The 22,600-nt window shown below is 44.6% G+C and overlaps 3 protein-coding genes across 4 annotated transcripts in view; 1 reads left to right on the top strand and 2 right to left on the bottom strand.

Moving 5' to 3' along the window:
* Nucleotides 1–311: 311 nt before the first annotated feature.
* Nucleotides 312–22,350, bottom strand: GTF2E2 (general transcription factor IIE subunit 2). 2 transcript variants are annotated; one of them, XM_066318334.1, is made up of 8 exons: nt 22,220–22,350; nt 20,299–20,465; nt 10,775–10,866; nt 10,286–10,393; nt 9,538–9,720; nt 8,995–9,088; nt 1,825–1,940; nt 312–1,167 (listed from the first exon to the last, which is right to left on the bottom strand). In XM_066318334.1, exons 2-8 carry the CDS (start codon nt 20,459–20,461, stop codon nt 1,048–1,050), a joined length of 876 nt encoding a protein of 291 aa, XP_066174431.1. In that variant the 5' UTR covers nt 20,462–20,465; nt 22,220–22,350; the 3' UTR covers nt 312–1,047. The 2 variants fall into 2 exon arrangements, with proteins under 2 accessions (XP_066174431.1, XP_066174430.1); XM_066318333.1 differs by lacking the exon at nt 22,220–22,350 and adding an exon at nt 21,056–21,106.
* SMIM18 (small integral membrane protein 18) lies at nt 15,809–16,605 on the top strand. Its single transcript, XM_066318338.1, has one exon. The coding sequence runs from the start codon at nt 15,824–15,826 to the stop codon at nt 16,118–16,120; it is 297 nt and encodes a 98-aa protein (XP_066174435.1). The 5' UTR covers nt 15,809–15,823; the 3' UTR covers nt 16,121–16,605.
* Nucleotides 21,194–22,600, bottom strand: part of WRN (WRN RecQ like helicase) — a 29,539-nt gene continuing 28,132 nt past the window's right edge. Inside the window, exons 36-37 of the mRNA XM_066318339.1 lie at nt 22,220–22,357; nt 21,194–21,524 (exon numbers count right to left, since the gene is read on the bottom strand). Coding sequence (XP_066174436.1) covers nt 21,402–21,524; nt 22,220–22,357 — 261 coding nt within the window. The 3' untranslated portion in view covers nt 21,194–21,401. The remainder of the gene's footprint in view (nt 21,525–22,219; nt 22,358–22,600) is intronic.

The following is a 22,600-nucleotide window of genomic DNA, read 5'->3' as shown; positions in this document are numbered from 1 at the left end:
AAACAGGATCAGCATTGACCGACTCTGGTTTGGAACATCAAAATAAGTTATCAAGAGGACACGATTTGGCCACATTCCATGTACGGCTGTGCTGCACAGAACATCAGGCATCGAACAGGGAGCTTGCATTTAAGGTGGTTCCTCCCCTCTCCCCAGCCATCATTAAAAAGACGACAGCATTAGCCTAGAACAGTAAGTCACTGAGAGGATAAAAATATAGCAAAGATTCCTTCACCTTCATGAAAAGGAAAACGCAACAAGTACAAAAGTTGCCCATTCTCTCATTTTTTAAGGAAGCAACACTGGAAACCTGCATTGTAAATTTATTACTTAAAAGAAAAAAAACACTTCAGTATTACACTGTCGTTTTATTTCCCTCCTGTGCACAGAGCAGAAGGTGCAACACACTTGTACCCACAATAGTAAGGAGACATCGCCAAGGGTAATTTCTAATTAACATTAGGAAGCTCTGGCTGCATCCCATCCCACAGCCTGCTGGGATTTCAGGAGAGGGGGTTTTCTGAGTTTGAGTCTCAGATATCACTGCCTTTCAGTAAAGCTCAGTCCCACAGCAAGGAAGAAGCACACAAACCGTGGGTGTAATTTGACTGTGAGAGAAACTTTGCCTGCAGTGATTTTAGGAAAAGGTATTCCTGAAATAGGTAAAACAAATGCTGAATTCAATCCCACTAGAAAGCCCCTTGTAAGTAATTCCAGGTAAATACCCATTAAGCAATGTAAAAGCAGAGTTAAGCACTGAGCAGGAATTCCTGCATTACATGCTGAGCACCATTTATCACCCTATGCCAACAGGCAACTAGTGAGAACCTCTTACTCAAAGACACGTTTCCCATTAGCTAATTAAATTAACCTCTACATTTAGTAGCTCATACTTGCTCTTAAACTGACCTGTTTCACCTCGGTAGTTGCTGGGGTGGGGGAAACACATCACATTTTATATACACTCAGTCCTCCTGTGAGCAGACACCGAGCCCCAGCAGCAGAAAGCCCCTCTAGAACCACGCGTTTGCTCCAGAATTCAACTGCTCACTGCTTGCCAGGAACCACATCAGAGTAATCCTTTAATACTCCAACCAAGTGGTCGTTGTGAGTCTTAAACCGGCGTTTCTTCTGAGAAGCAGGTTTCTTCCTCCTCTGAATGGGAGCCTGCAAGAAGAAACAAACAGGAGTCAGAAGATCTGTGACATCTGACCTGATGTGTGACACCGTGCTGGTCACCACTGCTGCGAAAGATGAGCTTTGCCAGAAACAGGGGTAAGCAGGGAAGGGAAGTGCTGGCTCCTGGAGAAGCAACAGCGTCCAGTTCCAATCCAGGCAGGGAGATGATCCTAGGGAAAGAGCAGAGCCACAGTATCCCAGGCACAGTTGTAAAACTGGCATTTTTAAGTGCAGGTTCCAAACCATCCCGTGCAGCTACAGAAGCAGGTATGTGGCCCATAGTTCTATCCACAATCCTGTCAGGATTTCAAAGCTGTTTAGCAGAGAAGTTAAACACTCCCCGCCCCTTCCTCCCAAAATACTACCACTCTGGATGTATCGTACAGCTTCAAGCAGAATCTTCCACTCTGGAGCTCAAGGGGATTCCTGGCATTTGCCCTCTTTTGATGCTGCTCGGATTAATTGGCTCTAACGAGTCATAAAAATCTCTGACTGCAGCACTTGGTTTTTCCAGTTTTTAACACTGGTCACACTTCCCCAAGCTCCACAAAGCCGTGTACAGGCTCACCAACATGTTTTGGAATTAACACTGCAGGATCTGGAAGGGGGGATTTCCTAGGAAGATCTATAACTGGTATCTCTTACTATTTTCTTTGGTCCAGTTTCTTGCATGGATGAAATACCCTGTCGTTTCAGATACTCCTCTATCTTCTCCTCATCCATAGAATCCACGGGAATGCTCCTCCACAGCTTCTGGAATTCTGAAATGACAAACTCGGTTTTATATATCCCAGTAAGCAAACCCTGGGCAAAGACCCCACCAGAAGGGAAGGAGAGAGACTTGATTCCAGACACTGAAACATTCTGGCACGTCAGTCTGTCACAGCCAGCAGGCACTCAGCACAGCCTTTACCCGCTCCAAATGCTGCTGCACTGCCAAAACCACCCAAAACCCGAAAAGATGAAATTCCAACCCACAACAACAAAACACCCTCAAGCTAAATCGCACTCGAGCATCAGCATCCAGAGGCAACCCATGATTTTCATGTTTATTTGCTGTAGGAGTCTCTTTTTGCTTGGAATCTCTAAAGCTGTGTAGGCAGTGAATGAGTTTCATAGATCCTGATGAAGGGCAATCACTAACCATAAATGGCAACTTAATTTACACATCTTCAGCTGCCACTGACTTGGGAGACTTGTCATCCCATTGTCTCATTTACTGAAGGTTCAAGATGTTTACTTCAGTGGCTCTGAGCTTATCACTGCAATATGATCCATATACCGTGCTATACAGATAACAAAGTACTAAAATTCCTCTGGTGTTAAAAAGAAGAGAGACACCTTAAAAACCACAGCAGCAGGAAAACAGACAGAGACAGTAAGTCTTAATTAGAGCAGCTGCCATCTGCCTGCACACTTTCTACCTCACGTAAAGTTTCACAGAGCCTCTGGAATGCCTTCTCCAGGCAGCGGCTGGTACAATCCTACCTCCCTTCATTCCCCAGGCAGGGAGTTAAGATACATCCTGTCAGCAGGTCTGGCTAACAAACTATAAATAAAACACGAGGCACACATAGCAAGGCAAGACTAAACTTTTCCCTTTATTTCCAGATAAATTTAGTATACAGTTGTCAAAACAACCACAACCTCTGCATACCGAAGGATCTGTCCTGTTGCAGCAGGGCATGAGACCTTCCAGTGCCCATTCACCACAGATACCCTGGCTCTGGGCACGCTGCAATCAGATGGAAGTGTACAAAACCAATCCAGCTCCTGCACCTGGAACAATTCCCTACCTAAGGCACCTTGTTTTTCTATGCAAATACATGCATAGTCTCAGGTGTTTCTCTTCTTCCTGTTGCCAAAGTAAGAGACCGTCCCAGCTTTCCAGGAAACAAAGAAAAGGAATTTCACCAGTGAAGACCAATATTCATTTTTGGTAATGCAGTGGTTCTGAAGAGAAGCAAACCTGCCAGAACACTACTTTTGGTTACAGGGAGATAGCTCACAGCCTGTTTCTCACAGAGGCTATCCAGCACCCTGGGATTGTGTGCATATCCCTTAATCCAAGGACTGACACTGTAGCCAAGGCATTCTCCATCTGCTCATCCATTCTGAGGGGGATTCCAGGGTTTCAGCATAACTGGTGGTGCCTGCTATCACAGATCATCTCTCACCTATTGCTGCTGCAGCAAGTGGAGAAGGTTTGCCCTCTTATTTATAATACCTTGTTGCAAGCTAATGTGCTTCTACTCTTTAGAGTTCAGGATATATGGACAAATACACCCTGGTGCAAAAAAAAAAAGGAAAGCTGAGGATAGGTGCTTAAGGTTAAACCAGTCTACATTCTTCTGGGGAACAGAAGTGAAAAATTAAACACTAGAAAACAAATGGTCAGCTCTTCAGGGACCAGCATGCACAGAAGTGCAGATCACAGTTAATACCTAACTACAGTGCTCTGCATTTCTTGTAGTGCCATGGTTATAACATCACTCCAGCTTCCCATCCACCTCTTAAACTTGGCCAAGAGATTCAAATGGAACAGGCACCAAGGCCCAAAATGCAAAGCTAGAATGGACTTTACATAAAGATAATTTAATCCACTAATTTGCCCCACCAGAATCACTGTATCATATTCTGCAACTCCATTTAAAAACTCCTCCATAAATCAGGCTGCTTTCAGCACTACTGCTTTGATTGCAGTAATTGCAAAAGAATCTTCTCCCCATGCTCGAGCTCCATGTAGGGCTTTAAAATACTTCACTACCCAGGAAAGAGGGAGTCACAACAACATGAAAACACTCCATATTGAAGGACTGGTATGGAACTAAAAGTACAGGAGAAAGGTGGAGAAGCACAGGGAGCTGCCACCCTTCAGTGCATAAGAGTTGTCTGCACTTAGTGTGTCATCTAAAAAGAAAAGGAGATCAATCCATCATCTCATCACAAAACTGACTTGGTGTAACACCAGACACTGGGCTAAATGCAAGGTCTGAAGAAAGAGAGCAGCTGGATGGCTGGCACTGAACCATTTACACATTACCTGTCAGGTTTTTAAGTCTCCAAGGACTATGCCCCTATCAGCCAGGGAAAGTTTAGACCTTGGGAATACACTCTCTGAATTACTGTGACATACTCTCTGAAATATGAGAACCTGCGGGAAAAGGTGGCAATAACTACAGCTCTCAGGAAACAACCCTTTGCATTTGTAGCTGTGGTACTTCTGCACCTCAAAAAATACACCCCTGACCTGACATAGGGAAAGATTTTTCTCGGTTTCCTTGAGAAGAATTGGAAATGCTGTCACCCTGGCCTTTGTGCCGTGTGTCTAAAGTGCAGACAACAGTGGCAGAAGGCAGCTCCTAGGGAAGGCTTCAACATCCCAGATCCGTATTTCACAAGGTCTTTCTTTTCTCTGTGGACAGGGCACAAGGAGTGCAGTGCTGGCTGGAGCAGGAAGCTCCCCACATGCTGGCCTGCTCCAGTCAGCCACAGAGAATAGGTTGGGATGTATGCATTCCTGTGGTGCCTGGAGCCATTATGATTACAGAGCACATTCAGTTTTCCTTCTCTGAGTCCTGTTCACTGCTGGTGATCTTGACACCATCACAGCAGAGAAAAGGTGCGAGACTCTTCTCTCAGAGCCACTAAATTATTTCATACGTCAGCCAGAATAAAAGTGAAATGGCTACAGGAGGATAAAAAGACAGCAAGGCTTCACCTGACTGCAGCAGGGTGCACTCAGGCAAGCTGGCAATCTCTGCACAGCTTAGGCTGCTTTAACAAGACAGAGCCCAGAAAAAATCCCTAGGGGAGAAATTTCCCAAGAGTTTCTGGTCAAAGCCATGCAGGTGCTTTGAACCCTGAGAGAGATTTGCATTTTCCACAGAGCTTTCAAGTCCTGATTCCAACGCAGATCTTCCTGAGAAGAGGCAGAAAGCTGTGATCCCAGTACTGAGGCAAGTCATGAAAAAATCCGATACACAGTATCTTGCAAACTGATCACTAAAACATTTAAACTCAGAAACTGTACAGAATCAGCACTACTCACAGGCTACTTCCTTGCTCCTCCAGAGAGCTAAATTCTGGTCTTTTGAGTACTGAGAGGAGAAAATGAGATCAGGAGCTGGCTGAAAAGCCAGTTTAGATGTTTGCTGACACCTCCAGCAACACAAAGCCTGCGTGCACAGACTCAAAACAATGAGCCCTGACCAGCAGGAACCAACATAGAGCTAAGCAGAGGGCAGCTAACAAAGATTTTGCAGACACTTTCTCTCTCTGAAATACCCAAGGGGTAAGGATGCACAGTTACCTTGATTTTACAGCATCACGAGGTGCCTCATAGATGAAAACAATTTGCACTGACATACCTGAGTGATTGTACTCTAACACACTTCCTTTCTATAAACGCTTACATTTGGGGAATGAAGTCATGGGTAAATGACTGCCTGGTGACTTTGGAGAGGCTTATCCAGCACTTCTGATTGCCTCACCTGGTCTTGCAGAAAGGTTGAGATGGTTGTGGAGATAAACTGATACATCACACAGATAATAAAATCTGCCAGAGATTAAAAACAGCTTAAAAATCTTCAGTGAGCCAAGCCAAAAGCTGAGCAAAGGACAAAAGCAGACAATAACAGTGTAGAAAGAAGAAACAACAGTCCTAAAAGTCTCAGGGAACATAGCACTAGATTTATACCAGAAGGAAAAGGTGCTTAATGCTAACTAAATCTGTGCTGCCTCTGGACCACCACAACCGTAAATAAGCACTGATTCCAAGCAGTTTTTACAGTGTTAAATTTAAGAAGCTTTGGCCATTCTCTAAAGCCCTTCAAAGGCTTAGGAAGAATTTAAAAATAATTATGTATGCGAATTTTTTAGCAAGAAAATACTTCCTATGGTGCATTCAGCTGAGAAAGATACCATCTCTAGCAGTTAGGCAATCAAACTGGCCTTTCAGCATTCAGCACAGGGGTGAAAGCCTTGTTCACATGCAAAGTGCTTCGCCCTAGCACAAAAAGGCAGCGTTTGACTTGGCTGAAGCACCTGAAATCTGGCCCTGCTTTTATAAACACTTTCAGCTCCACACCACTGACAGTAGATTAATTAGCCAGGAAGTCCAGAAGGAACACATGCAATCTGAACCTTCCTCAGCTAATCACATAAAAGGAAGAACAAAAGCCGTTCCTTACTGCTAAAACCTTCTCCAGTACCCTTGAGATCACGATATATAGGCATCGCTCCGTTGCTGCGATACATTGGGATTTATTTTCACAGGGGGAAGAAAAAAAAGCTTGTTCAGCCCTCAAGGGCAGAGGCAGGCACTGCCAGAAAGCAGGTCCTCCCACCACTCCAGGCAGCTCCTCTTCCTCTGCTGATGGAGCTCAGGCAGCAGTGAGAGAGGACACTCGACTTTTCAAGGCTATCAACCTCAGCCAACACGTTCTGAACTGGGATGTCATACGGCAGCACTGTGCACTAAGGAGCACAGAGACCTTATTTCTGAGGATAAACATTAAACTAGAAACATATTTTGAACTGTCATCAGCTGCTAGATCAAAGAGTCTGCCAACACTTCAAGGCTTATTTTGCAGTCTTTTAAAAACTTCATTTTAACGTTGCCGGAGATAATGAGCTGCAGGAGCATTGCTAAGGCAGAGACGTGTCATAACTCATCCTGTGCACAGACAATTCTGCCAGTGACTCCGTAACAGACACCCTTCTGCTGCTCTGGAAAGAATCCTAAAACAAAGCTGCTCGGGAAGGATGGGTTTCCTTCGTCACAGAATAACATGGTCGGAAAAAAGGACTGCAGCTCCAGCTGCAGTGAGTGAACCTACTCAGGGATGTTTCCAGCACCGTGGCAATACGAAGGTGGATCACAACAGCCACAAAAGAGAAAATATTCTTGCCTCCTCTCAGAACAAAGCATCAAAAGGAAAACCAAAACCAGCAGGAACAGAGCAACAACAAAACATCACTTCTGGCTCCGATGGGAAGCTGCTGCCACCTGCGGATAAAAGGAAGCAGAGCCACCTTGAACTACAAACACTGCACACTGGATCCCCTCAGGACGCACACTGCAGGCTTAAATGCCTTCCTTCAGCAGGAGGCCAGGCGCTTTAAAGGATTTTTTTAACCTCTTCCTCCCCCTAAGAGCAATATGTTTTTAGCCTCTTCCTCCCTCTTGCACTGCTTGCTCCCGAGCAATCACGGGTGTGCTACAACATGTCTTGGGTAAGAAGAGCCTAGGATTTATCCTGGCTGCCTGACGCCTCTGTCTACATCTTAACAAAATGGGTAATGAAATTTCACAGTTAATCCTGGAGTTATTATAAGCTAATAGCAACAAGCTTCCCTCTGATAACTCTTTTAGTATGGTTGGGTTCCTGCTATCTGGAAAAAATTGCACAAGAACAAACATTCATTTAGAAACACGACTATAATATAACCAGTGGCTAAAAGTTAAAAGCTCTGTCTCGAAAGTTACTGCAAGAGCACTGATTTCTAAATGTTTTGGCCATGTTCAGACCCCCAAAAACTGTGGGCTGATGGACTAAAGAGGCACTACCTTAACAGAAGGACAGGGTCCATGGTAAACTCCTAAACATTTGGAAATCAGCAATTTCCCAGTGAATCCATTCTGCATTTTGCATATAGTTTCACTGTCGCTACCAAGAAATGACAGAAATCATTGTTTAAAAAGAATTCACTTCAACCTTTTGAAATATTTTCATATTTTTAAATGCTATAGATGTTACCTCTACTTAATCACCTTTGTGAAACACAGCTATTATTACTGAGATTACATGTGTGTACTCTCAGTACATAACAAACCGTTAATGATATATATCTTCAATTGCTAAATTCTATCATAAATAAAGATTCCCTTGGAGGCATGCAAAGAAAGAAAGATCTTTATGCATCTTCCTGTGGTCCTTTTAAGTAGAGCAGTTCAAATTTGTATCAAAACTCTTTTTTTTACCATACATAATGTGATGCTGTGTGATGCAATGGCTTTAAATGTCATGTTAAAAGAACAATACATTGACAAAAGAAAGAGTTCAGTGTCGTTGAGTCATTCAAAATAAGATCTTCTGACACAGACTGCCTTCCCCTTTCTGCATTTACAGACACCTGATGTTGGCATTAATGTTGTCACTGGAACATACACCAATTTCTGTAATTAATTTCTGTGCATAAAATGGCACCAGAGGATTTTACCACTACTTGTGACACAGCAAACACAGTGAACTATGAAGCCCCAAAGCCACTCCAGCCCCAGGCAGCAGCACTGCCCCAGATCTGTGCTCTCCTCTCAGTTGTAACCAACCCCTTCTCAAGAATTTTGCTCACATCTCATCACTCTGTGCTTCCTCCTTCTGTTCCATTTATGGCTTCTTGCTGCAGTCACAGTGTTAATAGACTGGAAAAAACCCAACAAAAATCTTTCATCCGCAAATCATTCCTTTGGGTTGTTTTGAGTTCCCCTGAAGAAGCAAAATGTTAGAAGCCCTTTTACTCGCAGTGAGGTGGTTTTCAGTCTCTTCTGTCCCGGTGCTCTTGAAGAAAACTCTTGGATTCCTGCTGCCATGTTCCAGTGTACCCACCATAAGGCAGAGGATACTAACACTGCTCTCACTTGCTGGTCTCGCTAACCTCATGTTATTATAAACATTCCCCTCACATCTGGACACACCTAATATTTCATTACCACCTTAAAAGACTGCTCTACCTGAAGACTGCTTATACACAGAGGTGCTTAAGATGAACTCAGATCAACTGCCATGGAAACCGGTGTGAAACAACACCTACCTTCATCCACAGCAAAGTGACAGCTCTTGTCATTGTAGAAAAGAATTTTCTTCTTATCAGGGCGATTAACAAAGATGATCTGGTCCCCTAAAGCCTCAAAAACAAATGCAAAAGAACAACTCAAAATCACTTCATTTCCAAGCTGAAGGTCTCCAACATAGCCAGAGCTTGTGCTACAAAAAGCAACAACAAACTGGAGAAGCTGCAAAACACAAGTACATGAGTGTACATGAGTACACTAGTAAATCAAAAATGAGATTCAGAGGACAGAGGTCAGGGTGTGAAAGCAGAACTAAATGCCTACAACCGGAATATAGAAGATCATGAGCCTTTTGTGAGAAAGAGCTCTGAGAGCTGTGCTGAGACATCAGGGCAAATCTGAACATAAAGTACGAAATACAGAAAAGGCCACAATATTTTATCTGCTGCAACAGCTTCTGAGTTATCAAAAGAACAGAAACAACTCATGAGAAAACTCTGCCTTAGTGTCTCTCTTCCCTCTCAGATGTGAACCAGCTGAACTGCTGACATGTTGTTCCTCACCTTTATGGCTTTCTGTGCATTGGGCAGCCCCTCCTCAATGTCTTCCAGAAGGATTCCTCCCAGCCCTCGCTGGTCATGCTTGTCCAAGAGTCTGAGCAGAGCCTTTTTGTCTTTCAAGTTGTACTTGGGTTTGAAAGCATACTTCCCATCCACGACTTCTATTTTCGGATTGTTGACTAGAGCCTGTAACAGGGACAGAAACTTCAAACCTTGAAACAGTGCAGACACTTACTACTTTTTTTCTGGTGTGCTTTTGAGCACATGAGCCACATATTACAGCTGCCAGGCTGGAGGTTTGAGTTTAAACGGATTTCAAATCCTTGGATCCTAGGTCCACCAGCCTAGGCATAATTCACCACAACACAGAGCACCTCTAGCAGAGAAGGGATCCAATTTTGGTGCTGCAGGGTATTTGTTTACCTTTTCTCATCTGGCAAAAGCTCAGTGATAATTTTATATACACTTCTTGGGAGGAGCTCTTCCGTTCCATTTTGATATTCTGGTTCATTATGGAAGAAACCTGGAGCTACCTTTCAAAAGACTTCAGAGAAGCCAAGCTTCCCTCACAACCAGCACTGCCAGAGCAGAGGCTTCAGTTCCCCAGAGTATTAGTGCTGGCAGCAAAGAATGTTACAGTCCGACTTAATAGTTTCTTGAAGGAGGGATTACATATTTAATAACTTAATAAATGTGTATAATTCAGGTTTATCAGAATTCTTTAATGAAAATCTGCACGTGTGTTCTTTACCTCGCTCATTAACCATTGTTTCTGTTTGAGTCCAATATCTAAGTGCTGTGTTTCATCCAGTATCTCTTCCAGGGTTAATGGATGTGTATCACCACGCTGGTGCCGGGTCTGGAAAAGCAAACAGGATCTATTACAGTTCTGTACTCACTTATCACCAAAAACTAACTAAGATGGGCACCAAATTACACTTCATCTGGATCAATAGCCCATGAATCCCCAAACCTGACAGCATCTTGAAATTCCTGCAAATAAACCCCATTATCTTGGTTCAAAGTGACACAGCATAATTAGGATTTCAGTTACGGAACAATATGCTGACAATTTCATTTAGAGACAGCACTCTGAATTTAACAAGCAGTTTCTTGAAATTCTCACTCTTGCAGTACAAGAATTTCAGAGGTTGAAACATTCAGCATTTTCCAGTTACCACAGGACAAGAAAGGACTGTAGTATTTTAAAACAGTATTATTTTACACCAAAACACCATACCTTCATATAATTCACTATTTTAGCAAGGACTCCAAACTTGTAGCCAGAGCCTCCTGAAAGAGCTTTCAAGTTAAATGATCCATTGCTGTGATCTACAAGGAAAGAAAACAAATAATTAGAGAATGCTTCTATACCTTCCTGTTGGCTCTGAGCTCCATCACGTTCTCACTCTACTTCCAGCAGCTTTTGAAATGACAGCTAGGGACAGAAATAGGAGTGGCAGAAGCAGCCACCCTCAGGTGAGTCCTTGCACGCACCTTGATCCAGACCCAGAGACTCAGAGGACACAGCTCTGGAACATTTCTCAGCAGAACATCACAAATAAAAAGTTAAGAAAGCATCAAGTGACTGCAGAGCTACTGCCCCAAGCAAACACATTTAATTTGGTGGCTTAACATCCCATGATCATTTACACTAAATCAATTCACACTGAAGTAATGCATTGCATTTGTTCCACCAATACCTTCCTGCTGCTGAGATGGGGGCAGAAAGCTTCTCTTCTTCCCAAAAGGTACTCAGTGGTTACACAGCAGGTACAGGAAGGCTGTGATTTTTTTTTTTTTTTTAATTATTGTTTGAAGTAGCTCTAGTGGAGAATTTATTAAACAGACTCATACAAATGCAAACCAATTCAGCCTGGTGTGTTGCACAACTGGAACAACTCAGAACCCCCTCTGTTGTCAGCTCTAGTTGTCTTTATCATGAGGTTGGCTGTAATTTTGCTTCAAAATTCTTGCAAGGTTGATAATGACCATTTCATTAACATCAGCTCTTAGCACAGCACATTAAACACAAATATCCACAAACCACAATCACAAGCCACAGGCTCATTACCAGCATAACACTGCTCAAACCTAATGGCAACAGTTTTTTGGAATTTCAGCTACTCCAGAAAAAGAACATCGGCTCTTTGTCACCATGGGGATTGTTTAATCCTCTGGTGATTTCTAAGCACGTCTGACAGGACAACAGCTATCTCAGAGATACAGAGCTCCTATTATTTTTGTGGAAAAATCAGTGAAGCAAGAGAAAGAACAGAATCATGAAGCTGTTACATGACACTGTCTTAGAGGCTTTACACAGCACAACAATTCTAAAATTAACATAGAAGAATCAGTTTAACTCCAGCTAGAGAAGAATATTTTATTCTGGTAAATAAATTAAGACGGTGAAAGGAGGAAAATCAAAAGCCAGCTCCCCTGAAGATGTGGCCTATAGGGATTTTCCCCTACAGGGCTCCCTTCTAGGATCACTTTTAATGTCTATGACATCTTATAAATGAATAGAAAAATCACAGATGTAATGAGAGGTCAAAATAAATTTAGAGGTACAACAAACAGTAAAAGACGACTTATCATGTTTTTGTTCTGTCAATTGAACCAGGAAGATTATCTTGTTTAATCTGCCTGGTTGCAGCCTGCTACAGCTCATGACGAGAGAATCTAATCACACGGTGAGGCTGGAAATCTGCAGATATTAACACTTCAAACATCATGGTTTGATGGCTGATTCCAGCACAAAGCAGAGCAGGGTCATGGCCAATGCACACTCCTCTCCTACGGAGCTCATCCCCTCCCGAAACACAAGAAAGGGAGGGGTTTGCTTCTTATTCCAGACAGCAAGAGTCGTATTTATGAATGATTTACTCCTGAGGTTGAGGGCTCGATGCAAATGAGCACAAAGGAAGTTGTCAGCAGCATTGTGCTCTGGCCAATGGAAGGAAAGCTCCATCTTAGCTGTGCCATAGGCTGCACTAAAAAAAGGGACCAGAACGGCGCTCTCTCAGCATCCTTTCGCACAAGAGGTAGGTGTGTATCATTTTATAACATTCTCTGAGGTTTATCTTGATTACTGAAAGAAAATATGCCTGTAAGGTGAAAACCTGTAAAAGCTTCTTGGAATCAGAATTATTTTTCTCTAGGCTGAGCTGGGTTTATCCTGCTGAACGCGGAGGAGCTTGTCTTGCACGATCAGACAAGCACTTTCACCATCTGTGCACTAATGGAAAATTGATGACCACTCCATCTTACAGCAAAGCTAACACAACAAGCCAAGATTCAGTAAACAAAATGGATTTCATCCTTACAGGGGAGGTGGCTGGTTTCCTGCAGCCTCACATTCCTCGTGATTGATTCCTATGTGTTTTCACAGAAATGACAGCGAAAGGGTTTTCCTTAAAACAAAGACGGCTCCAGCCGAAATGTGAGAAATGTTGCCTCCCAGGGGGTATTCTGTAAATGAGGCTGCCTAAAAGAGATCTGTGTGCGTGGAAGAGAAACCTGTTCTAGAAATGTGGTATACAGCAGGGTAGGGAGAAAATCCCACTGCCTGCTGTTATCTTTGGAAATACTGGAGCAGCCATCGATACAAGGCAAACAGCCGAGTTAGAATGCACCTGAGATTTGTAAATGCTTTTACCCCGAGATGTCTGCTCAGTGCTTTCTTAAACAGGACTTCCTCAGTGCTACATTAAAAGGATTTTCTGCCAGTCATTTCCCTCTACTCCATGAATATGATTTCAAATAAAGCTGCTCCTCTGCAGTGCCCAAAGATGCTAATGCTTTTAAATTAAAACCTAGGGCAGATATTAGAGGAACCAGTTCATTAAATATTTAACTCACTGCATTTTGGATACATACAATTGCTGACTTGATTGCAAATCAGACTAGCTGATGATACGAATCTGAACTGTGCCGTTACAAAATAAGTAAAACTGCAGGAAACCAGCCCATTTTGACAGCTTTCAAGGACACTAACCTCATTAGTGCTGTTTTAATTCTGAACAGTTGGCAGCAGCTACTTCAGCCTTGCATTTTAATAATTACAGCAAAGAGTAGCTGATCTTTATCTGCCTCACCTCATTCAAATCTAAGGAGATCATCCTCCTCCTCCTCAAGGAGCATTAAATTCCACCTCCTGGCATAAAGACAAACATCTCTCCACTGTGCAAACCGCTGCTCTGATGGAGCCTGCGGAGTGGGAAGGGGCTGGCTGTGGAGTGGGGAGGGAATGGCTGCCCTGATGGAGCCTGTGGAGAGGGAAGAGAATGGCTGCTGCACTGCTGGGTGCTGCCAGCACGGCTCCTGCCTGGCCATGCCATGCCCAATACTCCTCTCCTCTTGGGAACAGAGCTACTGCCTTGGCAGAGGGCTGTGCTGGCAAAGGGTGCCGGTTACACGACGTACGCATGACAGGCTCCTCAAGCGGCCCCAGATTTTGACCACTTTGAGCAATATAAATGAAAAAAAATCCATAAAATTACTAAATTTTACATCACAGAAACAGTCTGGTTTTATGCCTGCTGTTTAGAGTGAGCAAACTTACATGTAAGATTCCAACAAAACCCTCAGTCTTAGAAATCTGTTTTCAAAGTTCAAAATAGAACTCCTTTCTTTCCCAAAGGTATCCTCTTGCCCTTTAAAATACACAATTAAATCATGCTTATTTTAATTACTCCTCAAAGGGGACTCCAAATCCTTTTATTCAGCTTCCCCCTCTCTCTTTCTCTCATGGATTATTTTAAAATAAGCCTTCAAGCCAACACTTCAAAACCCTTCATGACTTTTAGCCCCATAACAGGTTGGCTGAGTTTCCTTCCCAGATTGTGACCAAATCAAGCCATTCTCCTGAAACCAGGACCTGACTCAAGCCCAGGAGTATTTTTAGCTTGGATTTGCTCTGTAAACTTTTGTTTAAGGAAAAAAAAAAAAACCACTAATCATTTAATTACTCCCATCCATCTCAGTCATACTTTGTATATTCAATTACCAATTCATGTACTCAGTTACAGATTTAACAGAGGAAACAGTAAGTACTGCAACAGCTCCAGTAAATGTCTGTATGGAACACTAATGCCAGGGACCTTCCCAACCACAAAGCTCTTTCATTTCGATTTAAATCTCTTGAAGACAGAAGGATAAAGAACAAAATGTATAATGTTTGAACAATAAAAATAAGACATAGACCACAAGCTGGTTTGGCAGCATAATCCTGGTTTTCACTATATCTTTTTCTTTAGCAATTTCACAGAAATAAGGACAGGTGCTCAGACTGCTTTAGTAGACACCATCACTACCATGTTCCACCTAAAAGCTCATTGCTATTTCCTCAAGGAAATATGGAGATCTGACTTGATTTCCTCCTCCCACACCCAGTTTTAAGTTGCCTGAGAGATTCAAAGGTTATTATGACGTCCTACAGCCACAGCAGACAACCAGAAGTTACTGTAGCTCCTTGGACAAGTTTTATTATATTAGACTATAGAGCAAAGGCAGATTTGCTGAAGCCAACTTGTTGCTTCATCTCCCCCCACATCACAGAGCAGTCTCTTCCTCTGCTGGGTGCCAATAGACAGCGCTGGGGCCAGGGCTAGGCAGAGTTGAAAATAAGAAATAAGAACTCCTCAGAAAGGGTTGGGGTTTTCTTGTTATCCACTCCAATGGATATGGCACCAGAAACAAGATTTTAAACACTCTCAGTGCCATCTGGGCAGCCAAGTCTTTCCAGCACAAACTACTCAGTAGTGGAAGAGTAGGGGTATGTGCAGGTCAGGAAATCTGCCCTCCTGAAGTCAAGAGAGTTTTGCAGGTGAGCGAGTCTGTGCTAACAAGAAATTCCAAAATAATAAGGCCTATCACACCATGCAAGCGGCAGCCTCAAGACTGACAATTAACAGGTGGTTGAAACCACTGTACACCTCAAAAATCTAGTCTGTAAGCTTTGTTTGTGGATATAATTGAAATAAAGAAGCAAAGCTCTCTCATTCCTGCATAACTTACACCACATGATGCCTGCATGAACCAGACACTGGCAAAATAATGTTCTGGTCATATTACAAACTTATGCAACTGGAGTTTGATATTTTGATGAGCAAAACGAGTATGCAACAATCCATGTTTGTAGAAACTTTGAGCACTTAGTCTGAGTTTAAGTAGTTCCAATTCGTGATAAATATCACAGCATGTTCTTGACTGACAGAGTCCTCAACAGCTTTCCTTTTGTGTTTCAGCTCCCAAATCAGTTACTGAGCACACTCAGAGCTCTTCAAGAATGGCAACACTTAACAGCACTCACTGGAATGAGACTACTACATCCATTTCCCAGTATCTGGGCTTCCAAGTGCAAAAAATTTACCCTTTCCATGACAATTGGAACACTGCCTGCTTTGTTATCCTGATCATATTCATCTTCACTGTAGTTTCTCTGGTGGTGTTGGCTTTCCTGTACGAACTGCTGGACTGTTGCTGCTGCGTGAAAAACAAAACCGTGAAGGACTTGGAGAACGAGCCCAATCCCGTCAGAGCAATGATGAACAGCTTCAGGAAGTGTGAAACAGAGGTGGTGTAGGAAGCATGGAGCCCCTGCACTTGGAGAACTTGGTTTGACACCTCGAATGAAGCCTCTTGTACCTTACAAATGAGCAAGTCATGTGCTTTTTTCTTTTGAACTTGAATATCCACAGTTGCAATTTCATCTTTGGATGTGAGCTGGAATAATTGGCAAAGGCTTTCCAAGTGCTTAGCAGAAAGACAATCTAATGCAGTGTTATGGGAGGGAAAAAGATTTTTGTTTTTAGATGAACTTTTGCTGTTTATATTGAGTGACGAGCATAGGATTTTGTCTACTTGACCAAACAAATGTTGCCTAGCGTGCATAAAACTGTGTTGCTTAACTGAAGAAAACACTTACAAAGATGTTCAACAGTCTGATCACATTCAGTGCAAAGACAGCAGTGTTGTCCCACCGAGTCAAACACACAGTGACAGGACAGACAGACAAGGGTAGGAAAAAAGTTGGGAGAGAAGGGTTGAAGAGCAAGAGACCCTACAGGCAGGAGACGACTGGGTGAATTCTAGCCTTTGGCAGCACTTTTTATTATGGGTTTCTTGCTTTTAGAGGAGAGAGTGGTGGGAGGAAAACTAAGTCAACAAGAAATGGGTTCCTAGAATGGTCTTTTCTAGTCCTCCTAAGGGTAGTTTGACCCTTTCTTCCCCCACTTCTCCAGTTCCAGGGAACTGCTCTCCCCTTACTGGCCAACAATTTCTCGGTGTTGAGACCTGCATAACCCATTACCTTCAGAATATCTGACCCTTTCCAAAAATCCTGCTGGAAATGAACAGGGGTAATTCTCTGCTCCAAGGATACTGCTTCAGTGGCAACCATAATACCACAGGGAGTAGGACGCGCTGGATCTATCATCCCTATCCCAAACTTTCAAAGCCAAACCGGAACTGATGGAGTTCTTGCAGGAATGCAGGGAGATGAGCCACAGGCCTCCCACATCGAAGAGGGGGATGTCACCCAGCCCATGGGCGGCTTCCAGGTGCCCACAACAGGCCACACCAGGATCAGCCCTGTGCTAGAGAGGGCAGCTTCACTTTGCACAAGAGAATCTCACCTGACTTCATCTGCCTGCTGACACATCCCAGAGTTCACACTCGCCCCTTCCTGACCACAGAACTCTCACACCTCTGGTTCACCAGTCCTCTGTAGCTGTGTTGTGTTTGATCTCTAAAACCATTCAAGTTTTGCAGTTACAAATGACAACTGTAATAATGGTGTCCAAGTCCTTCACACTCCTGAACCCACACAGAAATGTCCCTGAGCAAAGCTACAAGTAGGACAAGTTGTTTAACTCTATTAACCCCAGAAAACTTTCCTGTCACAAATGGCCACAGCCATTAGTGATGTCACAGTCCATCCATATCCCAAAAACCTTTGTGCTATGGCCAGTAGCTATAATGATCTCTTTTTATATATATATATATATATATATATCAAGTCCCTCTCTCAAGCTGAGCATAACTAAGCTCCAGAAGATCTGGACACAGTGGAAGACTTACTAATTGACATGTGCTGCTCCTGGTTGGTGAGATGGAGTCACAAGACACCCAGGGCACTATGAACTAGCACAGCTAGTCCAGTGATTCACCCGGAGAAGCAAACTCCCTCCTGCAGTCACAAATCCTCACAACCATTCATCTCAGACACGCTTCTTACAGTGAAGTTTGGACCAGCCTCCATGCAGAGAATGCTTCAAGCTCAAAATGAAAAGCACAGCTGATGGAAGCCCCAAGTACAGCATCAGATGGCCAAGTCCTGCTCAAGAGGCCAGAGCAGCCATCAAGATGCACTGAATTAATTAATGTCTCTTTCCTAAAAGCAAATGCTCTGGACACTTGCAGCAATCCCAAAAAATGCCCATCATGGCTGCACACAAGAGGGCAGTGTGTGTGCAACATGCCAGCCCCTGCTGCTTTGGCATTGCCTTCCCAAGAAGCACATGGAATGACAAACCTTGGGACTCATCCCAGCTTTGTATCACAGGTCTGCAAAGGGGAATGGGCGTGGGCACAAGGAACACAAGACAAAAGTGTCCCCTTGCACAGTACCAGAGAAGACTCAGGATGATTCTTTCCCACAAAACAGCCCCTGAAGATTTCGGCTCTTGACTACCGTCGGTGGAGACCACTGAGACAAAGGTCTTAAGACAAAGACCACAGCCACAATTTACTACTGATTAATAAAACGAAACAAACAGATTTGATCCATTTCATTTATTTTCCAGTTCCTATTCTGAACTAAGGAAACTAGTTTTGAATTTTTTCAAATACTCTGGTGAAATAATGATTTGAAATAATGATAGTAATGTCTGTATAGCAATTGCTGTGGAGCCAAATGTCACAGTCAGGCCAGATGTAGCTGTGCAGTCATCTGAAGATTAGCATGGTCTCCATACCTCTCCTCCCCCAAAAAGTGACAAGGGCAGGTTCTCTGAGTCACAGAATCACAGAGTGAGGGAGGACCTGTGGGAACTACACACCCAGGCACTCTCAGAGCCAACACACAAACACTGGGACCCCATTTATCAGCTCTGTGACCACTGCACAACAAAAACTAGGGCTGACCACCGTAGCTTTGGTTTATCTGGGGAAGTGGGACAGGGATTCCTCAACATCAAGTTTTTATTTCACCTCCCCATATATGACACCCACACATCCTGACAGGCACCTGCCAATTTGGCAGGTGAAACAAAAAGTGGGTTTTGAGGCAATGGATTTTGACTCTGCGGCATAAAAGAGTTGGAGAAACCCCGGAACCTTTCTGGTACTGCCTGGAATGTAGCCAGCAGCATAAAAGACCAAGTTTATTTCCTCAGAGCCACCCTGGGTCCCTGTTTGTGTAAGTGAATTGTCTGACAGCAACAAAAGCACTTAAACCCTCAGCCCAACAAAACCACAGAAACAAAATGGAACCTTCTTTATCTGCTCAAATCCTCCAGAGCAGACTCACATTCGTACCCTCTGCCCTCTTCCTGACTCCCATCTCTTCCTCCCAGCAAATCCCGCTCACCCCAGTGACGCAGCTTAGGATATTCCACGTAGAATTTTGTTTTATTTGGAGAGTGTGAAAAAGGGATGGATGGAAACCTGGCCTCCCTTGATTTATTTTAGAATGCCTGGCTGATACTTTATTTGGTGCCTGAGAAGCTGCAGACACATACCCAAATTCCAGACTCTTCCCCCGGGACAGAAGATGCTTTACCCTTCCCAAACTCCCTGACGTTTCTCTCTGTTGTTTTTAGCTCTATTGTTCCTTTTGGAGTTTAGGAGAGAGCCACAGGTGGTATTATTCAAAATATGAGCATGGACTTAGTTTGCACAACAGGCTATTCTGTGGTTTGGTAACTCCTGGCATTTGATCTGACCTTTAGAGTGCACTTGAGAACTGCCACTACTTTTTGGAGCAAATCCTGTCCCCGGTGCTCCACTTTCCACACACTCCCACTGTTCCTGGTGCTGCTTTAACTGTTTATTTGATACTGAGAGATGCACTATCACTGCCAGCATCCCAGGGAAATGCCACAGCTCCTCAGTAAAACAGGCAGAAACCTCTGGAATGCCTGGTGCTCATGAGCAAAGCTTAGCTCCCAGGTAAAACAAGGACAACTGCTAATTACAACATGCAAGCCAGACAAGGTGCACCTTGCAAAAATCCATCTCATGTATGAATACCCTTCCACTTACAGTTACCCAAATGTTTCGGGTACTCTCTTGCCAGAAATAATCACAGAATCATGGAACAGTTTGGGCTGCAAGGGAGCCTAAAGACCATCCAGTTCTAACCCCCTGCCATGGGGACACCTTCCACTAGGCCAGATTGCTCCAGGCCCTATCCAACAAGCCAAACACAGAGAAAATGAATGACACAACTGCTACTGCCTGTCCAGCCAACACCGAAATCCTCAAACCAAAGCACAGCTTCACATGAATCGTTCTGGCAATAGTGATTCTTGCAACAGCAAACAAGCCATGAGATGAGGCTTAACACATATGCTCAGCAGAGAATGGGTTTTTCACATTGTGCAAGTGACTTTCTTAACAAAAGTGGTCACTTAAGAGAAAGAACGACAACAGCCACCAGCAACACTCACAGATACAGCGTTATTCACATTAACAAACCACAGCTCAAAGGCAAACAGTGGGAAACACCAAGCAGCTGCTGGACAGGAGACTTCCACCCACCTGTGTTTTGTTTTGAGCTGGAGGAGCCCCCTTGTTCTACTTTGGCCTTCTTCTTTTTGGAAGCAGAGGAGTCCGAGGAGAGTGCTGGGCGTTTCTCTACGGCCGGCGTGGAGAGGGCTCGCTTTTTGAACAGCTCCCGCTCCCTCAGCAAGCTGGGGTCCATGATTCTGCCACAGGGAAAAGGCGAGAAAACGGTGTCGGCTTCACTACATTATTTAGGAGCAGAAGTACCTGTTTATCCCGGAATATACTGAGTTCGATGGGGCCCATAGGGTCCCACCACTGAGTCCAACTCTTAGCCCTACACGGGACAGGCCAAGGATCCCGCTCTGGGCCTGGGAGTCTTGTCCAAACGCTCCCTGACGTGTGTCAGCATTGGTGCTGTGACCACATCCCTGGAGAGCAGTTTATTTCTTAAGTCCGAATACGGACTTAAATAACAGAGTAAAGGTGTCAGTGTACTACCGGAACCTTAAGGAGCGTGAATGGGAATGCCGAACCAGCCTTCACGGTCATAGCAAGGTAGGAAAGCCGGCTACCAGGTTAACGAGGGACCTCACGGCCACGGGCGGGACGGAACAAAGTGGCAGCGCGGCGGGCGGGCGACCGGAAACCACCGGCCGGAGGATGCCGGCGCCTTGCCGCCTCTATAGCCGCGCACAGAGCGGGGAAGCCGCTCCCACGTCGCCGTCTCCGCTCCTGTCCCTGTCCCTATCCCGATCCCTGCCCCCGGCCCCTCACGGCGGGCCCCGCTCACCCGCGCGCCGCCGCCGCCTAGCGAGCCATGCCGCTCCCGGCAGCCCCCGCGCGGCCCGCCCCGGAAACGGCCCGCCCGGCGCCATGGCAACGCGGCCCGGCCCCTCAGCGCCCGCCGCACAGCCCGCACACAGAGCGCTTCTTGATTGAAAGCGTTTTATTAACGTCCCCTTTCACACAGTGAAAAAGTCCTAAACGTGCTGCTTGAGCAAGAGAAGAGGCAGCAGCAGGAATAATGCGGAGTAGAGCAGAGGCTATTAAAGCCCCCGTGAAACAACAGTCTCTGCAGATAATGCTCATGGTGGTGGGAAAGAAGATTAAAAACCAAATCATTTTGAATTCCGTATTCAACTGAAAATCCCTTTTCTGGTTTCTGTTTTGCACTTCTTGGTCTGGGTTACAGGTCCAGCTCTTGCTGCCGAGGTTCCAAACCATTCTGGGACCCGCCTCTTAGCAGGGGGATGCGAGTTCTGGAAGGAAACGCACAAACGTGGAAGGAAGCGCACATCGACAGCCTGGCTCATCTGCACAGCTCTACTCCTCAAATTCACACTCCACTGGAGCCATGAGCTGTCCAAATTGTTCATGGAAGGCTTATGCCTCACTTAAATCCAACACTTACTCCAGTACCTAAGGGATTAACAATTAAACTCTGAGAACTGAGGCTGAGAAAGGTTTGCACTCACAGCAATATCCAGCTTCAAACTGAAGCAAGGGGTTCAACAAGTGCTGGTCAGAGACATCAGCTCCCTTTTAAATAAAAGGAGCTGCTCATACAGCTTGTGTTGCTAGACACCAGTGCAAAAATCCTCAATGTGATCGGCACAGCCTCACAGAACTCAAAAGGACTCAAAAAGGAAAAAAAAAAGGAACAAAACATCCTCTTAAAATGCTGGAAGCATCTGTCACAAGATAGCTGACAAAATGTGCTGGGGGGAAAGTTTCCTGTGGCAGCCTACTGCTGTCCACCTGGGATATTTGGACGTGGCAAGGACAGTAAGAGCAACATGGCATCATGGCCTCAGGGATGCCGATGAGACAAATGGGCTGGCAAGCCAGGCCAAGGTTTTGGACACAGTCTGGAACCCAGAGAGAAGCCGAGGATTCGGTTGTTGAAGATCCCCACCCCAGTCAGCAGGTGTGGGCTGTGCTCCTGCGGTCTCACCTTGGGCTGAGAGTCGGCAAAGAGTTCCTCCTCCTCAGGATGGAGGGCAGGCTGGTTGGAGGAGGCTGTGGGGATGGGCTCCAAGGGTGCTGCTGCCCCGCTGCTCCCTGCCTGGCTGGCACCCACGCTCCCTGCAGCCTTCCCATGGGACAGAAAGGAAGCAAAATGTTACCTGGGTCACCATCCCTCATCAACAAACCTCTGCTTATTGAGGGCACTGCCTATTTCTTATTCATTTCACCACAATAACATTAGTGCAAGTGAAGGTCGTGCATTTCAAACACACTGCAACTGGAAATTGTACTTGGGGCTTTTTTTTTTTTTTTAAAGTGGAGAAAAACACTTCCTCCATCCCTATGGCTCTGAAAATTTGAAATATTT

The sequence above is a fragment of the Sylvia atricapilla genome, chromosome 4, assembly GCF_009819655.1.
Source record: "Sylvia atricapilla isolate bSylAtr1 chromosome 4, bSylAtr1.pri, whole genome shotgun sequence".
Lineage (NCBI taxonomy): Eukaryota > Metazoa > Chordata > Aves > Passeriformes > Sylviidae > Sylvia > Sylvia atricapilla.
This window is presented reverse-complemented; position numbering and strand designations above follow the sequence as displayed.

What these genes read in the sequence shown, in the direction of transcription:
- SMIM18 (XM_066318338.1), top strand. Translation starts at nt 15,824, where the DNA reads ATGGCAACACTTAACAGCACTCACTGGAATGAGACTACTACATCCATT.
- GTF2E2 (XM_066318334.1), bottom strand. Translation starts at nt 20,461, where the DNA reads ATGGACCCCAGCTTGCTGAGGGAGCGGGAGCTGTTCAAAAAGCGAGCC. An exon ending in CAGCTCAAAACAAAACACAG is followed by an intron (nt 10,867 to 20,298) that starts GTGGGTGGAAGT and finishes CTTTCCTTGTAG; the next exon opens with ATCACAGCAATGGATCATTT. An exon ending in AAATAGTGAATTATATGAAG is followed by an intron (nt 10,394 to 10,774) that starts GTATGGTGTTTT and finishes TTGCTTTTCCAG; the next exon opens with ACCCGGCACCAGCGTGGTGA.